We start from the raw sequence: 20,424 nt of genomic DNA, 5'->3' as shown, positions 1-20,424 counted from the left end.
GCTTGTCCCTCATATAAAATGCCTTAGTATTTACATCTAAACTTGATTTGCATAGAGGCTGCAGCAGGGCGTGCCTACCCAACACTTCTTCCAGGGTGGGTTCAATGCAGTGCTCAGCACATGCAAATGAAATGTTTGCTCTTTAGAACTTTCCAGAATTTTTTTTTCCTTCTTCTTCTTCTTCTTCTTCTTGTCCTCTTTTGGTCCCTGGCAGTTCAAGATCCCCAGGATTTTTTTAAAGAATATTTTTACAATCGTTGGTTCAATTCCTGGATGTATAACCTGTGCATACAGGGGGCTAAGTGTACTTACTTCCCAGGGCTGTTGGGGGGACCAAGTAAAATAAGAGATTAAAAAGAGCCTAGCCATGTGCCTGACGTTCAGGATGCATTCAAAACATAGGAGCAATTATGATTTTACTGCCAAGGAGCAAAGTTGGAGTACTGTCAGGAGTGTAACTTAACTTTTCAGAAGACAAAGTTCTGACAGAAGAGTAATCAGCCAGGCAGGGACAGTGACTGTCGATGGCCGGTGTGTTTAAATGTGTCATTCTGACTGTGCTGTTCAGACGGCGAAGAGTGGGCAGGAAGTGGTTAAACTGAAAGGGAGAATGAAGAAGAAAGTGACTCGGGGATAGAATGTGGCCAACAGTGGGGAAGGGCACTTTCCAGGTGCCACTTCATCTAGGTACTGTTCAGAAAATCAAAACAAACCCTAAAACCCCTCCAACCCTGCAGGGCAGCGCGGGGCCCCTCAAAGAAGAACCAGGCGGTGCAGGGCGGCTCAGAGCGAGAGCCTTGCTTAAATGCCCACATTTTGCAAGTATTTCATCAGAAGTGTGGGAGATGTTTGAAGTCCCAGCATTTGCATGAATCTTTCCAACAGAAAGGAAATTCAGAACAATAGCAGCTAAAGTCCTAGCCAGGCAATCAATAAAGACACCACACTTCGAGTGTAAATTCTCAGTAACTGCAGAAGTGGTGACAAGTCTCTGTAACTTCGCAGTGAAAAGGTTTGGTCAGAGTAGCTGCCAGTCAAGTCCAGACCAACACAGGGCATGGAACAACATGGGGCCCACAAGAGGCGTCAGTGGCAACAGATGGTCAGGACAGGACCTGGGTGAGGCTCTGCTTTCTCTCCATCACACTGAGCTCCTTTAATGTTGGGCAAAACAACCTCTCAGAACTCAGTCCAGCCATCCCATCGCTTTCCCTGAAGAACGGGTGTGTGTTTCCTCAGGGAAACAGTGAATCATTAAATGCATCATTTTTCTCTTCTTGCTTTGGCTGCCAGGAAGCTCAGAGCCAAATTCACACTTCACCTTTAGTAATTAAGTGAGACCCTGTGATGTGTATATTTGTGTCCTAAATTCCCCCAAGCCTTTTCTTTGACCTTGATTTTCATTTAAATTTTTCCCCCTATTTTAATATATGTAATATTGGAAGTCATTTCAAATCCACTTTTGTAGAGGACAAGGAAGACGTGCCTGTATAAGACGTGCCTGTGTATAATGAAAACCGCTCTGGTCTTTTCTTTTGCAAGCATAGGAAGTGAGGCTGACTAAACAAGAGTGAGTTTATCGGAGTTGACAGTGTGGATAGGAAAGGAGTGTGGGTTCTTTTTAAGTCCTGGAGACAAACTTGCCAAAGAATAGAAAGGAGCTGCCTCAGGGCTGAAGGAAATCCCGACTGGACAGTGAACCAGGACTCTCTGGGGGTTTCCACAGAGGCCAGACAGCAGCAGGGTCTGAGTCACCTGTCAGAAGCAGAAGGAACACCACCCTTTCTCCCCAACTTAAGAAAGTGCACTGGATTACAAATTAATGCAAATAACGTTTTTACAGATTACAGCTCTAGCCTGGAATCTGCTCTGTTACATATTTTTAAAAAGACATTGACTTGAAAATTTCAGCATTAACAAATTACTCATGGCCCCACCAAAAAATTAAATTAGTGGATGCAGACAGACATGCAAGAAGGTGTCCAGTGGCAGGAATGCGACACTGTCCCCACCCCTGTCCCGTTTGATATGAATACAATTATTTGGAGTCAGTTATGGATGGCACATTTCCCATATCTGTGGTGATCCCAAGGTGGCAAGGTGGCATTGGAGTCGCCTGACAGAATCAGGACCCCAAATGTGATTGGTGGGCGAGGTGTGGGGGCATATAGGACAGAGATAAGAGCAGACTCCTGCACTGGCCATGAATGAGAGCAGGGAAACCCTGTTTACAGCCAGCAGGCCAAAGAGAAAAAGAGCTCAATGCCAAGTCTCTAGAGTGAAGGGACCAGTGCAGAGGGAAGCCCCTCTGTGTCACAGGAAGAGTCCGAGAGCAAATCAGAGTAAAAGGGGCCACCAGACAGAGCTCAGGGCAGCCCTGGGCTGCAGCAGAGCCGGAGCTGGTCCCCTGCTTCCTCCCTGACTCTGCTCCCCACCCGACTCTCCCCAAACGCTGCAAGATCCTTTTAAAACAGACATCAGGTTCCAGGCTTCCTTGACACAAAACTGCCCTGTGGAACTCCATCCTGCTCAGCAGAACATCCAAGCCTCTCCAGTGGCAAGTCCCCACCGGATGGGCCCGGCTGCCCCTCCTGACTCAGTGTCCTGTCACCCCCGCCCCCACCCTCACAGGCGCCCCACCCACCCTGGCCTGTGGGCTGTTCCCTGAACACCCAGAGCCTCTGCACTTAGTTACTCCTTCCACCTGGAATGCCCTCCTCATGACACCTGGACGGCTTGTTCCCTCACTTCCCTCAGGTCTCACGTGAATGCCACCTTACCCACGAGGCCCCACAAGTCCCTTTGGATAACATTGTAAGTTACTCATCACTCTCTACCTGCTATTCTCCTTGTCCTGATTAATTTCTTCTTATCAGCCAAAGACACACCGTGTTTCTCCATGTATAAGACTCACCCTTTTTCAAAAAACTTGAGGTCTAGAAAGTGGGTGCATTTTATACAGTGGTTGTAGATTTTTTTACTTGCCTTTCCCATAGATGGAACTGAGGACAAGGCACTATATGAAGACAGTAGCCTGACCAGGCAGTGGTGCAGTGGATAGAGCATTGGACTGGGATGTGGAGGACCCAGATTTGAAACCCTGAGGTCGCCAGTTTGAGCGCGGGCTCATCTGGTTTGAGCAAGGCTCACCAGCTTGAGCCCAAGGTTGCTGGCTTGAGCAAGGGGTCACTCTGTCTGCTGTAGCCCCTTGGTCAATGCACATATGAGAAAGCAATCAATGAACAATTAAGGTGCCGCAACAAAGAATTGATGCTTCCCATCTCTCTCCCTTCCTGTCTGTATGTCCTTATCTGTCCCTCTCTCTGTCTCTGTCACACATACAAAAAAACAGTGATTCATCAACATTCTCTTCTTGCTTTGGCTGCCAGGAAGCTCAGAGCCAAATTCACACTTCACCTTTAGTAATTAAGTGAGACCCTGTGATGTGTATATTTGTGTCCTAAATTCCCCCAAGCCTTTTCTTTGACCTTGATTTTCATTTAATTTTTCCCCTATTTTAATATATGTAATATTGGAAGTCATTTCAAATCCACTTTTGTAGAGGACAAGGAAGATGTGCCTGTATAAGACGTACCTGTGTATAATGAAAACCGCTCTGGTCTTTTCTTTTGCAAGCATAGGAAGTGAGGCTGACTAAACAAGAGTGAGTTTATCGGAGTTGAGAGTGTGGATAGGACAGATGAGGACAAGCTAATGGATGGGAGTTTTGACAGTGATGAGGAGTTGTATGAATTTTATGATGAATAAAACTTAAATTCAATAACTTTATGTAATATTTTTATTTCAAATTTTGGGCCCCAAAATTAAGGTGCGTCTTATACATGGGGGAACCGGTAAATGTGTCTGTCCGATGTGACAATGGGGCTCATCTGCTGGAGCAGAGCCTGAGCTGGCCATGGTGGCTGTCCCGGCACCTAGAACAGTGGGCGCATCGTGGGTGCTCAGGGATGCACATTTGTGGATGGGTGGGTGAGACGCAGAGAAAACTTCAGGCTAAGTGCCTGATGCAGAACAAGAGTCCCCAGTGTCACCTGCCTCAAGGGAAGATGGTAAACGAAGTGAGGTTTTTACTGCAAATTAAGGACTTTATATCATAGGGTTGTGGGAAAGCACCACAGTGAGGGCCTGGAACAGGCTGAGTCATTAGCGTAATCTAGATGACCTGGTCAAAAACAAAAGCAATCTGATAGAAAACAATCTGGCTGAGAACAATTTGTGGGGGAAACAATTCGGCCAGAGGCAATTTGGTGTAAAAGAATTCCCCAGATTATTTTTTCAGTTGGGGTTCTGATGTAGCATGGAAGTGGAGTGCATCCTCTCCTGCTTTTTTAAGTAGTTTGCTTAAATTAGTTTTACCCTCTGCTTTAAGTTTCTAGTGAATATTTCAGCGAACCATTTGAATTCTGGTCATTTCTTAAAATGTACTGTGACACATCACGCACATAGAAAAATATGCATACAACATAAATGTGCTGCTTAGTGGATTATTACAAACACCAAGGGAACACCACCCAGGCAGAAGGGAGACACTGCCGGAACCCCCGGGGTCCCCAGACGCCCTTCCGGACACAGCGTCTCAGCTGCCTTCCTGTATAATTCTGCCTCCTGAGCATGCATTTCTGTGCACCATGGTTTAGTTTTGCCTATGTGTTTCAGAATCTTATATAAATGGGGCCCTGCCATGCTTGTCGGCCACTGGGAGATGTGAGCATGTTGTACATACGCAGCCCTTTCCTACCGTGGCTGGGAGGAGACGCTTCCAACAGCAAAACGGTGGGAATGAGCTAAACGTCAAAAAAATGGGGGATTGGCTCAGTCAGGTTACGTGTGTTAACAAAACAGAAAATACTACATCATCCTATGTTTGCTAAAAGAGAAGAAATAAAAAATGATAACAGGAGAGTGAAAGAGAAAGAAGGAAGGAAAATACATCCATGGGAATGTTTAAAGAGAAAGGTCTGGAAAAATATGCCACATTTGACCTAAGGAGGGTGAGTGGGTGTAAGGTTCTTCATCAAGTTTATTTGTATCTGTAATAGGATTGACCTCATTTTCTGGTTTTCCTATAATGAGCACTCATTACTTCTGTAGAAAAAAGAACAAAACAACAACAAAAAGACACTAAAAGGAATTTAGATGATGAAAAAATTAAGCAAGCAACAATAAGTAACCATCAAAGAAAAGGATCTGGAAATTTGTGGAAGTTTTAGGGTTTTTTCCTCCCAGTTTGTTTTCAGCCAACTATGTCTCCTCTACTTGGTTGATGATTTTTAAGAACTTTTTATTTTCACAAAGTGATCAAATGACAATGAATGTTTTCATGTTCATGAGTTTGTTTGTTTGTTTTTGTTTTGTTTTTTTGTATTTTTCTGAAGCTGGAAACGGGGAGAGACAGTCAGACAGACTCCCGCATGTGCCCGACCGGGATCCACCCGGCACGCCCACCAGGGGCGACGCTCTGCCCACCAGGGGGCGATGCTCTGCCCCTCCGGGGCGACACTCTGCCGCGACCAGAGCCACTCTAGCGCCTGGGGCAGAGGCCAAGGAGCCATCCCCAGCGCCCAAGCCATCTTTGCTCCAATGGAGCCTTGGCTGCGGGAGGGGAAGAGAGAGACAGAGAGGAAGGAGGGGTGGGGGGAGTGGAGAAGAGAAGCAAATGGGCGCTTCTCCTATGTGCCCTGGCCGGGAATCGAACCCGGGTCCCCCGCATGCCAGGCCAACGCTCTACCGCTGAGCCAACCGGCCAGGGCCTGTTCATGAATTTTATAAGTACCTTACACACTGTTTGGTTACACAAGACCTAGTTGTTAGCTACTTCAGCCTTCAAATCCATTTCTTCCTACTTTGTCTTGCCCTGCTCCACTTATAATAGATGAAAACAACCTAGATTCGTTTTGACCAGATCTCTGTCCAGGCGGCTCAGCAGACTACCTGGAACATTCTAAGTCAGGTCGGCTTAAACTCCAACCTCACTTGAGCACTGGCCATTTGAGCCATTGACCATTGGGCAGACTAACTTCCCCTCATTTCCATTTCCCCATCCGTTAAATGGGGATAAAACTGATATTGCAGGAGTTCTGTGAGCCTTAGAACTTGCCAAATCAGCAACCTGCCTGTCACCGCAGGCCAGTTTCTCAGCCTCTGCACTCTTGGCATTCGGGGCTGGAGAAGTCTGTGTTGGGGGAGGGGCACCCTGTGCATTGTGGGGGAACCAGCAGCATCCTGGCCTGGACCTACCAGATGCCGACAGCATTGCCCTGTTAAGTTGTGACAACCAAAAATGTCTCCGGATATTGCTAAAAACGTCCCCAGCCAGAACGGTGCCTTAGACCCGTCTCTCTCACGTCCCAGAGCCGATGTCCCCAGGTCCTGTTGGTGTCTCTTCCCATTACCTCCAGAATCGATCCCTCTTCCCCAAGGAGCCTCCTCAGCCTGCCCCTGGGCACAGCAGAATCCTCACCACCCCCCTCCATCTGGCGCATTCCCAGTGCCCCGTCCCCAGCTGTGGCACATGACAATCCTGGGTGTGATTTTGCTCTCAATCCTTCCATCTCACTAAGTAGCCAGGCCTTTTAGGGTTTGTAATGCCTCTGGCCGAGGCCAGGCAGGTCCACAATGGATTCGGGCAGATGGTAGAAAAACTGCGGAGCCAGAAAGGTTTGGGCCATTCCGTTTAATAAAGTCTCACAACAGCGGACAAGCACACAAGCAGGGGAAACGGTTTCTCAGGCAAACAAACAGCAGAGTGGCCCCTCACAGTGGCGGCAGGCAATCTGTGCATCCGCAGTCCCCCTGAGCGCAAGCACCCATAGCCTTATACAGGCCATACACACATGGTGCTGCCACGTGCTCATGCACCAATCAGGCAAAGGGCTTGCAGCTGGTAAACCAGTGAGCAAGCCTAACACAGCTGCCCCACACTCCAGCCCTTTCGGGTTGCTCACTTCACAATCTACATGACAGGAAGCAGAGACTACAGCAACAGCACAAGTTACACAATAATTACAAAGGTGCCCTCACAGCGTCTCCCTGAGCACTCTGCCCAGGTGTCACCTGGAGGCCCACCTCTAACTCCCTACCCCATCCTAGATAGGAGGGCCTGTATAGTCCAGGGCTGTGTCCATGGAAACCATAAATTGCCCTTGGAGCACCTCTGCAACTGGATGAGAACCAGTGCAGGAGGGCCTCCACAGCTGCTGCACCCCCCAATCAGGGTCTCTCATACTGTTCACAAGCGATGTGTCCATCTATCAAGGAAGCTGGTGCCCCCCTCGGGTCACAGTCCAAGAGTCAGTCCACAATAGACAGCCCAGCTGTCTGTGCAAATCACCGAGATAAAGGTCCATTACAGGCAACTAGCCCTACAGCTCTTTATTAACAGACCTCAGCACATTTCCAGTGTGCTGTCCATTGCCACAAGCCCCTTCCCAACCCTCAACAAGCTCACAGGGCCTGGAGGGGTCAAACACATTCAAGGCCTGTATCACCCTAACAGTTTTCTTAGCTGCTGCTGAAAAAAAAAAAAAAGCACCTATTACTTTCTAATGCCAACACCTGCTGCACACTAGAAGGGGACCAGTGGATTGCCAATTTCACATGGGGCCTCTGGCCCCTGCCTGTCCCTGTTGGATAGGTCCCTCTTCCTTCCCCCTATTCAAAATGGGACAATGAGTCTTGGGGATCCTGTAATCTGAACACCAGCCATTTTTCTGGCAGATGATAGGGCCACCTGTTTCCCCCACTTTTTCAGTAGCTAGAACCTCTGTTCTGATTCAAGCTGCCACCAAAGCTCCAACAAGACTTTATTAGGCTTGCTATCTAATTTCTCTCTATCTATCCTGGCCACAATAAAATCTACCCACATCTATGTTCGGGCAACCTTTACAGGCCCATTTCTCTTGTTAGTCGGGGGGCAGGACGGGCAGTGCCCCTCACAGCCTTATGGTCCATCTCTGTTCCAGACAGCATGATGCCCTCCACCCCTCTGTCCCACAGCTGCACCAAGCAGGCTGCCAGGGGCTCAGTGGGTTTCTGCCTGAATTGTGCCCCCAACTCCATCAGCTCTGTCTGGGTGTAGGTCCAGACCCCAGAGTGCTCCACTACCTGGGGAGGGGGTTGTGGCTGCCCCTGAGGGACTCTCAGCTTCTTGGTGACCACCAGTTGGGCTTAGAGTCTGCAGATGGCAGTTGCAGCCGGAGCCTCCCCCTCAGAAGGGTTGGAAACCCCTGCTCCTGCTGACTCAGAGCCCCTCCACCAGCAGGAAAGCAGCTCTGTCTCCCACATCCTCTTCGGCTCCTGTGGCTGCCAGCTCTCAGCCTGAAGCTGTCTCTCTAGCTCCTGAACCCACAGTTGTTTCTCCAAGAGCCATCACTGCCAACATTCAGCTTCCAGGGCAAACTTGCGAACCTGTAAATCTTTCTCCAGCGACCACTCCAGTTCCAGGCGCCCTTGGCACTCAGCCTGCACCTCACACTGCAACTCTCGGACCGGTCGGCCTTCTCTCCAGCACTTGCTCCAGTTCACACCGTCACAGGCGCTCAGTATGTAGCTCATCCTGGAGCTTTCGACCTTGCTCAGCTTCTTGCACAGAGCTCTTGGTTTCTTCTCACAGGATTGCAAAAAACACCCAGCCCACGGTCCCCACCAGGAGAGCCACTGGGAACAGGCACTCCTCTATTCCACCCCTCAAAGGTGTCAGCAGCTTCATACCAATCTGCTCCGAATCCTGCCTACTATGCCAGATGTAATGCCAGTGGCCGGGGCCAGGCAGGTTCACACTGGATTCGGGCAGATGATAGAAAAACTGCAGAGCGGGAAAAGGGTTGGGCCATTCCATTTATTGGAGGCTCACAAGGACAGGTGAGCAAATAAACAACAAAAGGGATAAAGCTAATAAACAAAGGAAAATTTGCTATTCTCAGTAAGGGCAAGGGAGCAAGGAAAACCGTACCTTACCGTGGCGGGAGAGCGATCTGGGAGAATCGCCACCCAGGGGCAGCACCCACAGCCTTATCTAGGCCATGCACACGTGCCTCTGCCACGTGCTCACAAACTAATCAAGCAAGGTGCTTGCAGCTGGTGAACCCGCAGGGAAGCCTAACACAGCTGCCCCACAGATATCACCCAGGCCGAAAGCCAGTGCTGCTGTAAGTTATGACACTTTCCTTTTCCAGATTTTGTTCCTGCCTAAAGCCATGGATGAGAATCTGCTTGAGGGCCCAGGACAGGGAGCTGCGGGGCGGCCTTAGGGTGCATTAGAGAAGAGATGTGGGCTTCTAATGCTCTGCCCACCCCACATGGCCTAAAGGGGTCATGTGGACAGGAAAGGGGCCTCTCCATGGTCAGAGTGCACCTGGGCATCCATGACTTGCTGCCCCTAGGGCTTCAGAGCTGCATAAGGTTCTGGGACCTCTCCCCAATCCAGAGCAGGGAGTGCCCCCAGAAAGACTGAGAGTGACTATCTCAATAGGCTGGCTGGATGGGGACTCAGAGTTGGACTTAATTAGCTTTAATTTTGAAAAATAATTTTAAAATCACATTCCTCATACCTCATTGAGCATGTGAACTAAGGCTCAGAAGCATTGCAAAAGCAGATGTCAACATGTTACTTCCCTGCCTATAACCCTGCCATGGCTCCCCATTATCTAAGGATGAAGGCCTGATTACACATAGCAGAGGAAGCAGGGGCTCACTGTCCATGCTGCTCCCAAGGCAGACATCACCAATCAATCACGGCATCTCTCTGGCTGTGTCTGAACACAGTCCCAGAAGCCTTGCATGGATCTGACTTGGTACTTGAGCTGAAGTCAAGTCCTTTCTCTGCCTTAGAACCCACATCCACTGTCACCACTCCCACAGGTTTTACTGCTTCTCAAATCAGGTTGTACCATTGGCACATACATTTATGTTACAAGATTTCTGTTTTTCTTTCTCCAAAAAATAATTACATTTATAATGCACTTTTTATACCTGCATAAAAATGAAACTAGACCACCAACTTACACCATTCACAAAAATAAACTCAAAATGGATAAAAGACTTAAACGTAAGCTGTGAAACCATAAGCATCTTAGAAGAAAACATAAGCAGTAAGCTCTCTGACATCTCTTGCAGCAATATATTTGCTGATTTATCTCCATGGGCAAGTGAAATAAAAGACAGGATAAACAAATGGGACTATATCAAAATAAAAAGCTTTTGCACAGCTAAAGACAATATGAACAGAATAAAAAGACAAACTACACAATGAGAGAACATATTTGACAATACACTTGATAAGGGGTTAATAACCAAAATTTATAAAAAACTTGTAAAACTCAACACCAGGAAGACAAACAATCCAATCAGAAAATGGGCAAAAGAAATGAATAGACACTTCTCCAAAGAGGACATATAGATGGCTAATAGGCATATGAAAAAATGTTCAACATCATTAATCATTAGAGAAATGCAAATTAAAACCACAATGAGATACCACCTCACACCAGCCAGAATGGCGCTCATCAACAAAACAGCACATGATAGGTGCTGGCGAGGATGTGGAGAAAAGGGAACCCTCCTGCACTGCTGGTGGGAATGCAGACTGGTGCAGCCACTGTGGAAAACAGTATGGAGATTCTTCAAAAAATTAAAAATGGAACTGCCTTTTGACCCAGCCATCCCACTTTTAGGAATGTATCCCAAGAACACCATAGCACTGTTTGAAAAGAAGAAATGCACCCCCATGTTTACGGTCACAATAGCAAATATCTGGAAACAGCCCAAGCGTCCATCAGTCCACCTCACACACTTCCCAGGCAGGAAGACCCTCTCACAGGAGCTGAGAGGCAGAGCACGACAAGGCGGGCCCCAGGCAAGGCCCGGTCCAGGCTTTGGTGCATATACACAGTGGAATACTATGGGGCCATGAAAAAGAAGGAAATATTACCTTTTGCAATAACATGGATGGGCCTGGAAACTATTTTGTTAAGTGAAATAAGCCAGGCAGAGAAAGACAAATATCATATGACCTCACTCATTTGAGGAATCCAAGGAACAGTGTGAACTGAGGAACGAAATTAAGACAGAGGAGGGATCAAAGGGACCAGAGGAAAAAAAGAGAAAAAATAATAATAATGCACTTTTTAATTGGGTGCGTCTTAGAGCTGAAGAAATGTAGCATCAGCTATTCCTGGCCTTCTGGAGTTTCCTCAAAGGTCATTCAGGTCCTCCACACCTGAGCCTGTCCCCACCACCCAGTCACCTCATTAGCCTGTGCCAGCCTCGCTGGTCCTTGCTCCCTTTCCTAATTCCCTTCCTCTCTCACACCTCCTCTTAGGAAATGTCCACTTGTCTTTCAAGATTCAGTGTAAAGATCTCCTTTGTGGAGCCCTTTCTGACTCCCACCACGTGACCTTCCCCATGCTCCTGGCCCAGGTGAGAGAGGACACAGCACCAGACCTGGCTGTCTCCCTCTTCAGACTGGAAATCCCTGCAGGGCAGGGCCCCCCTCACACACTTCCCAGGCAGGGAGACCCTCTCACAGGAGCTGAGAGGCAGAGCATGACAAGGCGGGCCCCGGGCAAGGCCAACAGACAACACGTGCCTTAACACGTGCACCCCGGTCCAGGCTTGCGGAAGGTGGGCCCACAATATCTGAGCAGTCAGAGCTTGAGACCAATATGACCCCACAATGAGGAACAGAACAGCTGGGTGGAGTTGATGGTTAGAGCGGACTGACCAGCATTTGCTTTCCTTGCAGCCCAGCCAAGGAAGCCACATTTATTACCCTGGGTTGCTCAGCAACACAGGACTCTGTATAAGCCAGTGATTAATGGGCCTGGAATGTGTGATGGTGTCAGTCCAGCTGCCTGTGTGTCCTCAGTGGCTGAGGACCAGGTGGGCAGGCCAGGTCACCTCTCTGGGACATGGAGACTGGCCACTCCCTTGGCATTGCCACGAGACAACTTGTGGCCTTTGGTCTCTGACTCCAGCTGGAGCTCCTGATGGGCACATTGTGTCCTCAAGATAAAGTCATATCTTCAGACTGGCACCTAAAGCCTCGCATACCTGTGACCCTTCGCTCTTCTTAAGATGACAACAGTCTGATTTCATAATTTGTCTTTCTTATTTGCTGCCAGGACCACCCACACGGGGCACTGAGTAGGTGATTAATAACTGGTTGCTTCCAGGTGTGCTTTCCATAGGTTTCTGGGTTAGTGATTCTGGAACTACATTCTGGGTGTCCTAGAATCAGCAAGGAAGTAACCTGGAGCTAGGTTCCTCATTGTTGGGGAAAGAAGTTACAGACATGGAAAGGGGGGAGGTAGATAAACCCTATGGTGCTGGGTTGGAACTGGAGACATCAATATGAACTCAGATTTTTAATTTAGAGAGTGATAGATATAAAAATATATACAGGTATACTATATGTTTTTGTCTTAGCTCTGACTGCCAAGAGGACCTGAAAGTCATGACACCCCAGTGACAATGAGCACACTGAACACCAGAGCTTGGTTTCTGCATACCAGACTCTGCCAAACAGAAGCAGGGCTCTTTGGAGAAATGGCTGATTCCAGGGCTGGTGCAAGGAAGATACAAGATGACCCGGAACACCTTGTGACGGAAAATGAGGAAGGGCTCCGATGGGGACATGTCTCAAAAAGAAAGGAGCGATTTTGAAGAGGCTCCTGAGGTCAAATCTAAAACAATTTGAACATCAAAAATAAATAACATTAGTAACAGAGTACAACTGATTTATTAAAATAAACACTAAAGAAATAAACAGGGAGCTTTTCTTTAGAGTTGAGTGGCAACTAATCAGCACAGGGGGCAGAACCAGAAGGTCACCGTTGCAGCCAAGGGTCCTCAGTGGGTCTAGTGGGTGACAGTCTGGTGAGAAACAGGCTATTTATATATTTTCTATATAATGTATACACTGTGTTTCTCATAGTATCAACCCAGAAGACACCCATTAATTACACAGGAAAAAACAGTTTACAGTGCAGAAACCTGGCAGACTCTATTTTGACCAATCAATTAGTTAAATCTCCAATACTGGAATAAATAAGCACTCCTTGCCCCCCCCCCCACACACACACACTGAGAAAGGCACATCACTTCTGGGTATTCCTGCCCAAAATGCACAGCCTGAATCTGATGAGAAAACATCAGAGTCACCCAAATGCAGTCACAGTCTACAAAATAAGTGACTGGGTCTCTTCATCAATGTCAGAGTCATGAAAGACAGAGACAGAGTGAGGGTTTGTTCAGATTAAAGGGGACTAAGAGACATGACAACTACATATTTGCACGGTGTGGCTGGATTGGATCCTGGACCAGGGAACAATAGCTTTCTTTTGCTATAAAAGTCTTTAGTGGAATAATTGGAAAAATGTAATAAGTGCTGCAGATTAGATAATAACAGTATTATACCAATGTTAATTTCCTGAGTTTGCTCATTGTATTATGGTTACATAAGAGGATTCCTTCCCTTTTTTTCTTTCCTTTTTTTTTTTAGGAAATAAACAGTGAAATCTTGAGGAGTGACTATTTATCATATTTGTCATTTTCAAACAGTTCATATACATCTACAGAGAAAGATGGCATGAGATTGAATGATAACGTTAATTGGTAAAATGTTAATATTAGGGGAAACTAGACGTAATGCCGGTGGCTAAGGCCAGGCAGGTCCACCTTGGATTCGGGCAGACAGGTAGAGAAACTGCGGAGCCAGAAAGGTTGGGCCCTTCTGTTTAATAAAGTCTCACAATAGTGGACAAGCACACAGGCAGGGGAAACCACTTCTCAGGCAAACAAACAGCAAAAATGGCCCCTCACAGGGTGGGCAGGCGATCTGCCATCCACCACCTGCCGAGCACAAGCACCGCAGCCTTACATCAATAATGCAGGTGGCGCTGCCACGTGCTCTAATCAGGCAAAGGGTGACCCAGCAAGCCTAATACAGCTCTTATCCCAACATTAGGTAAAACGTATATGGAAATTCATTGTACTACTCTTGTAACTTTTCTGTAAATCTGAAATATTTCAAAACAAAAGTTTAAAGCTAAATGTTTGCTGGATAAAAGCATGAGAAATTACCTAGGACTGTCGGGAAACCCAGTAGGCTTTCAATGTGTGGTAGTCACTATTAGAGAAGAGGGGTCTTGTAGAAGCCATGAGTTGCCCCTTAACTAGAGGGATCAGAAGGTTCTAGGCCAGGGCTTTTCAAACATTCATGTGCGGAGAATCACCTGGAGCTCTGTCCCGGTGCAGGTGCAGGTCTGGGTGAGGATGATGGCCGTGTTTCCAACCAGCTCCCAGCTGACGCTCAAGCTGCCTTTCTGCTGGTCCAGGGATCACCGTTTGGGTTGCAATGGGGCAGATCCACCTGGGATTGAGACCGGGGCTTCTGGAGCCTGGCTGCTCATTGGGACCACCTGAAGAAGCAGCTTTAATGGCTCTTCCCAGGCGACTCTAATGTGCAGCCAGGATTAGACCTTTACATTGATGCCTGCCTCTGCCTGCCCCTCTCTATCACTCCAAACTCAGACCCTGTCTCTGAGGACTGCCATGGCTTTCCGGCTGGCTTCTTTGCTGCTGCTTTACTCCAACACTGAGAAGCCAGATCTTTCTGGTTTTACTCCAACCTACACCGAGAAGCCAGATCTTTCTGGTCCTCCTCCATTCAATCTTTTGCACACAAGTCAAGCTCGAACCCCTCCCCCAGGCATCAAGCCCTGTGCAGGTGGCTGACCCTCCCCCTGCCTGTTCTCCGTGGCTCCCCCTTGATACTCTGCTCCTAGGAGAGCAGCGCTCAGCATCCTGCCGCCCAGGGTCCACCTTTGCACTGGTAACCACCTCACACACAAAGCACTTGTCTTAAGACTTAAGTCATACTCCGGATGAGATGTCAGGGGCTCAGGTAAGAACCACCACTCAGTTCCTTCCTCCAGGGCAGCCTCATGGGGCCACACTGAGGCACTCACTTTCCTGCAAGAGAGAGACCTGTTAGAGAGCCTGCGGGCTCAGACAGGCCCTCCTCCCTCAGAACAGGGGACGAAAGGTCTCTGCAGCCGGGACACAGGTTACCCGCTCTTGCTTACCAGCATGCCATACCCGGTACATGGAGAAGGGCAGGGAGGGGACCACTTGGGTGCTTCCCTGGCAGCCAGTTCTCCGTGCCCCTGCCTGCTTCTCCGCCCGCCCACTCCACAGCCTTCCTCCCGCAGTGCTAGGAGCTGGAGGACCTAGAGGAAGCAGATCACAGGGAGGTGCTACCTGGGTTGTCACCTCAGGGGAGGGTTTGGCCTAGCAGAGAAGCAACTTTTGTTAGAGGCCAAAAATCAAATTTGAGAATGGGGATGCGGGAGGCGGGGGACAGGAGCTCACTTCCTTCCCCAGTTCTCCTCCCTCCTTGGGTTCTGGCTCCACTGCCAGGCCTAACGCAGGCCCACCCCTCCTCCGGGCCTCACTTTCCCGGGAAGACCTCCTAACCCAGCCCTGCCCGTGGCCTCAAGTGTCCGGGGGCTGATGAGCTCATTCCTGTGATGTTTGGCCACCCAGGTCCGGGCTTCAGTAATCAGGAGGCTAAGGGGCTGAGCAGGTGCCTCCATTTCCAGGAGAGTCACAGCAGAAATTCAAGGGAGGAACAGCAGCTCTTGGCTCTGATCAGCTTCCCAAAGTCTAGGGACAAGTCCCCAGAGGCTCCTTAGAAAGAGGCCTCAAGCCCCCCTCTCCAGGTAGGCCGCCTGTCTCCCCCTTGGGGTGTCTAGGTGGAAACCTCCAGAAGAGGCTCATTGAATCCCGATGAGGGAACAATGGCCTTTCCTGTCTCCCACTGAAAGCCTTCGAAGCTTTGCACCCTCAGTCTCTTTTGTGGCTGGAGTTTTCAGATTCCTGGCCCTGCCCAGGGCCAGAGAAAGAGGCAGGCACTTGGAACAGACTATAAGGCAGACTAAAAGAGATGGACCCCCATTCTCAGATCTGGGAATGTACCTCCCCCCAATTCCACCCACCTCTCCAAGTTCAGGCTTATTCCAGTCCCTCCAGTGAGAAGCCGTCCTCCCTCCGCCACAGCCCCCTGCCGATGCCGCACCCTCTGTCCTCCAGTGAGAAGCCGCCTCCCTCCGCCACAGCCCCCTGCTGGTGCCGCACCCTCTGTCCTCCAGTGAGAAGCCGCCTCCCTCCGCCACAGCCCCCTGCCGATGCCGCACCCTCTGTCCTCCAGTGAGAAGCAGCCTCCCTCCGCCACAGCCCCCTGCCGATGCCGCACCCTCTGTCCTCCAGTGAGAAGCCGCCTTCCTCCGCCACAGCCCCCTGCTGGTGCCGCACCCTCTGTCCTCCAGTGAGAAGCGGTCCTCCCTCCGCCACAGCCCCCTGCCGATGCCGCACCCTCTGTCCTCCAGTGAGAAGCCGTCCTCCCTCCGCCACAGCCCCCTGCTGGTGCCGCACCCTCTGTCCTCCAGCTGTCCCTCGGGCTGGCCCAGCAGGTCAGCGCTCGTCTCCTGTCCTGGCCTCCATGCCCTGGCTCCCAGTGGCTGTAAGAACCTACTTGCCAGGCAGAAACTTCCCATCTATTTATAAGAACTATCATTTTCCAATCCCCAATCAAGAAATCTCCCAAAAAACTTTAGGGTCACTTTTAGGTATAAGGGGCAATTTAAATGCTATAGGGTTATAGTTTGAAATGATTAGAAGATGATGGCAGGAATTATAGAGGAAATAAATCAAAATATTTGAAATGGAGGCTGTCATAAAATCCAAGATACCTAGTCACTGTCTGCGCATTCTCCTGTACCCAGGGTGTCATGCAGGCAATACTGCACCTTCCTTCCCTTTGACGTCCACACCTCGTCTTCCTCACCCCTCACATCCATCCCATTCACCCCCAATCAACACATTACATGGTTTTGCCATGAGTCAATCTTTTTTTTATTGATTTTAATTTATTGTGTTTACATAGATTCTAGTGTCGCCCTGAATGCATCCCCCTCCCCCATATTCCCCTCAACATCTCCTTTGCCCCCCTCCCCAGAGCACCCTCCCTCCTTCCCTTCAGGCTTATCCCATCCTATCATCCCCTTTTGCCATGAGTCAATCTTTATTGGTTTTGAAAGTAATGAATTATTGGCACAAGACTCCATGGGTTTCAAAGCGAATGACAGAAGGAAATACATATCCCACAGGTGGAAGACCCAACAGGGAAGAACCCCTGAGCAGTGCGGGGCCTGGACCCACAGCCAGCCCAGCGCTCAGGCTGCCCGACCTGGAGCGGATTCAGCCGTGTCTTAGGGGACTTAGGAGGTCTTTTAGTCCCCTCGCAAAGACAATGATTTCTAGCCTTCACAAAACCTTCTTCTGGCCTTTGAGTCTGTACAGCCACGAGGACCTCTCTCCGCTGAGAAAGCCAGCCTGCGCTCCCTCACCTGTGCCTTTTCAAATGAAGCCTCCCCTCCAGGGGCGGAGTCAGGTCCCTGCAGAGGGAGGAGGAGCGCTGGAGGAGGGAAAGCGTTGGTTTTCGAGGGTTGGACAAGCCCAGGGTCCCCGTGAGGACCTGCCCTTCCCTTCCACTGTGGTGGGTCTTCCACCACTGTTTTGGGGAGGGTGAGGAAGTAGGAGCTTTTCAGTTGGAGAATGGAGGCCGCCCCTCCTCTGAGGATTCCTCCTCTATGAGCTCCAGGTCAAACTCATCTTCCAGGGACCCTCCAACAGGCAGAAGGCGGAACTTCTTCCCTTTCAGGGTGCACGTGCGATGCTCGAAGTCTAAGACAGCGTTGTGGTCCTGGAGCACGTCGGTGCCAATAATGGCTTCCTCGGCGCTGGCGTTGGCCACGAGGAACTCCGCCTTGAGCTTCAGCTTGCCCAGTGACACCACTGTGTTCCAGACGCCCAGGATCTTCATTTCCGCCCCATTGGCCACTTTGACCACATTCTCAAAGGGCTGAAGGGTGTCCAGGTCACCATCAGTGACCTCTTCCCACAAGCTTGGGTGGACCACCGAGACCTGGGCCCCAGAGTCCACCAGGAACCTCACGGGCACTTTGCCAATTTTCCCCTTGAGGTAGTAGCCCTTACCCATGCTGTTGGCAAAGACGATCTCCTTGGGCCTGTGGCTGTGAGCGGCTCCGTGCTCCCCAAAGGTCTTCAGCAGGGCCTCTCTCACAGCCCTGTAGTCCCCCTGGTCCTCGGGGCTGAGCCCACTGTAGACCTCCAGGGCATCTCCCCTGAGGGCCTCTTTCAGGAACCTTAGCTGGGTGACATGATCCCAGTGGTTGAGGTCATTGATGACCTCAAAGCGGTGCAGCCAGAGGTGGGGGGCTACATTGGCTCCATCAAAAGGCTCTGGGACGAAGGCATGCTCCCGGCGGCCCTCCTGGCTCCTGGCTCCGCTCCCGGCCATCCCTCTGCTCTCCTCTGGAACTGTGGCAGCAGCCCACGCCAAGTAGAGAAAGCCACAGAGCAGTGCCGGCGCAATCACGCTGGAGGAGGCCTCTCTAAACAGAGTGGTGCTTAGGTGCCCGGCCTGGGGCAGGCAGAAGGGACCAGGCAAGGGCTGTCTGGGACTGCTGGGCACGGAGGCAGCTGCTGTGGCCTGCTCACTCTGCGGAGCCTTTTTGATGCCTGGCTTGCACCGCCCCCAGGACTCCCCATTCTCCTTTGTTCTGGAAGCTCCGCCCCTGCTCGTCCTGCCCTCCTGCTAGCATCCTGCCCAACGAGCAGGATCAGTGCCTCGCCCTTCTGCATCCATCCACGGGACTGGTGCAGGCCAGCCCACGGCGCAAGGAAGGCCAGCTGCGGCCGGAGGGGGCCTACTCAGGTACCCTCCCCAGACTATTCCAGAATAACACAAGAGCACACAGAGGACGTTATGACATCCAGGTGCTTGTCATCAGCTGGAGAAGAAAGGGGGAGGCAGGGACCGGAGGGCCATCCACCTCTGGACTGGGGAAGCCTCTTGCCCTCAGCCCCTAGTGACCACTCTGAGTGGTTAAAGGAAAGGAGCTTACATTTATTGCACTCCGACTGTGTGTGAGGATGGGGTAGGTGTTTCTCATACCTTCTGAGCCAATGTGGAATCCTACGCAATTCCCCAGAGAGGGAGAGAGAGGAGGGTCCCAGAATCAAGAATACACAGAAATCATTTTTAAATGACAGACACAAACAGACATAGCCTTTTTCATGAACTCAGTTGCTCCAGTAATTTCCCCTCATTGATCATATCTGATTCAGAGTCAGCACTTTTCCAGGCTCGGCCTCAGCCCTTGTTCCCTCATTAAGTCCCTGAAGTGGGCTGGGGCTGATTTTAAACTCTGGGAGTGAACATGGAAGCCGGAAGGCAGAAGCTGGGACCCAGCTTTGGCTCCAGTTCTGAGTGCTCCACGTATGTTGTCTCCTCCCAGTGGCCCCTCTCACCTTCCAAGAACCTCCCAAGAGCCCCTTCCCCAGAGCTACAGTGTGCTGTGCTGGTCTGTTCACCAGCCTGTCTCCTGTGATGACCGGGCGTGCAGCTCACACGTAGCAGACATGTGTGACTGTCTCCGGCTGGGCTCCAGGCCTGGCTGAGTGCTCTCACCACACAGGAGAGATGAACAGAGGAGCAGGAACCAGGGGCACACCTGTGGCTCTGGGCTGTGTTCCTGGCCCCTGTTCCTGATAGGCTCCTGTACCACTTATCACCTAGTACCTGGCTGAGTCCCAGGGGCGCCTGGCCCCCATCCTGCCTCTGGACGGCCCTGTGGTTCCCAGACACACTGCAAGACCCTCAGTCCCAGCCACTGTCTCAGCCCTTCCACCTATCGCAGTGAGCCAGCAGAGAGGCAGCTGGGTCAACACCTCTCCTCACAGCTGCAAGGCTAAGGTGGGGCCATCGTGCCATTCCAGGAGCCCAGGGGAGGGGAAATGAAGTCACTGGGAAGGTGTCAAGAGCAGGTGGGCCTCAGAGAAGATTGCATAATAAAATAACCTGTACCCAGGGAAATGTCCTCGCCACCTGCAAAACCAGGAAGCCCCTTCTGCAGGTGGACTTCTGTGGACAGACTCTCAGCCCCTGGGATGGGCATTGTTCTGCGGCCCAGGGACCTGACCTACTGGCTTCCTGGCTCCCTGGTATTTTTCACCCCCACACAGCTGGTTCCTGGAAATGAGAATGAGTTAGGAGGCTGGCATGTGACCGAGGGAGGTGAGAAGCAGAGTGGTTTGTCAGCTGACAAGTTAGGACTGCAAGATGCTCCAAACTGTGGCTCTTCAAACCATTATGGTGGGTACTGAAGTCAGGTCTCCCATTGCTCTGGGTTAGAAACAGGTGGTCACTGGAACTTGACTGGGTTTGCTGCTCGCTGTGGTATAGTCTGTTCACATCCATCACCTCAGTGAGCATCATGACAACCTGTGAGGCCAACCAGCCCACCGACTCTAGGATCTGAA

General features: G+C 50.4%; 1 protein-coding gene across 1 annotated transcript; it reads right to left on the bottom strand.

The window, feature by feature from the left end:
* Positions 1–17,022: 17,022 nt before the first annotated feature.
* Positions 17,023–18,534, bottom strand: ASPRV1 (aspartic peptidase retroviral like 1). The gene has a single exon (XM_066378056.1). The coding sequence runs from the start codon at positions 18,398–18,400 to the stop codon at positions 17,624–17,626; it is 777 nt and encodes a 258-aa protein (XP_066234153.1). The 5' UTR covers positions 18,401–18,534; the 3' UTR covers positions 17,023–17,623.
* Between the last annotated feature and the right edge of the window lie 1,890 nt (positions 18,535–20,424).

This window comes from Saccopteryx leptura, chromosome 3 (genome assembly GCF_036850995.1).
Source record: "Saccopteryx leptura isolate mSacLep1 chromosome 3, mSacLep1_pri_phased_curated, whole genome shotgun sequence".
In the NCBI taxonomy this organism is placed as follows: domain Eukaryota; kingdom Metazoa; phylum Chordata; class Mammalia; order Chiroptera; family Emballonuridae; genus Saccopteryx; species Saccopteryx leptura.
Note: the sequence above shows the minus strand (reverse complement) of the source record. Positions and strands in the feature narration are given on the sequence as shown.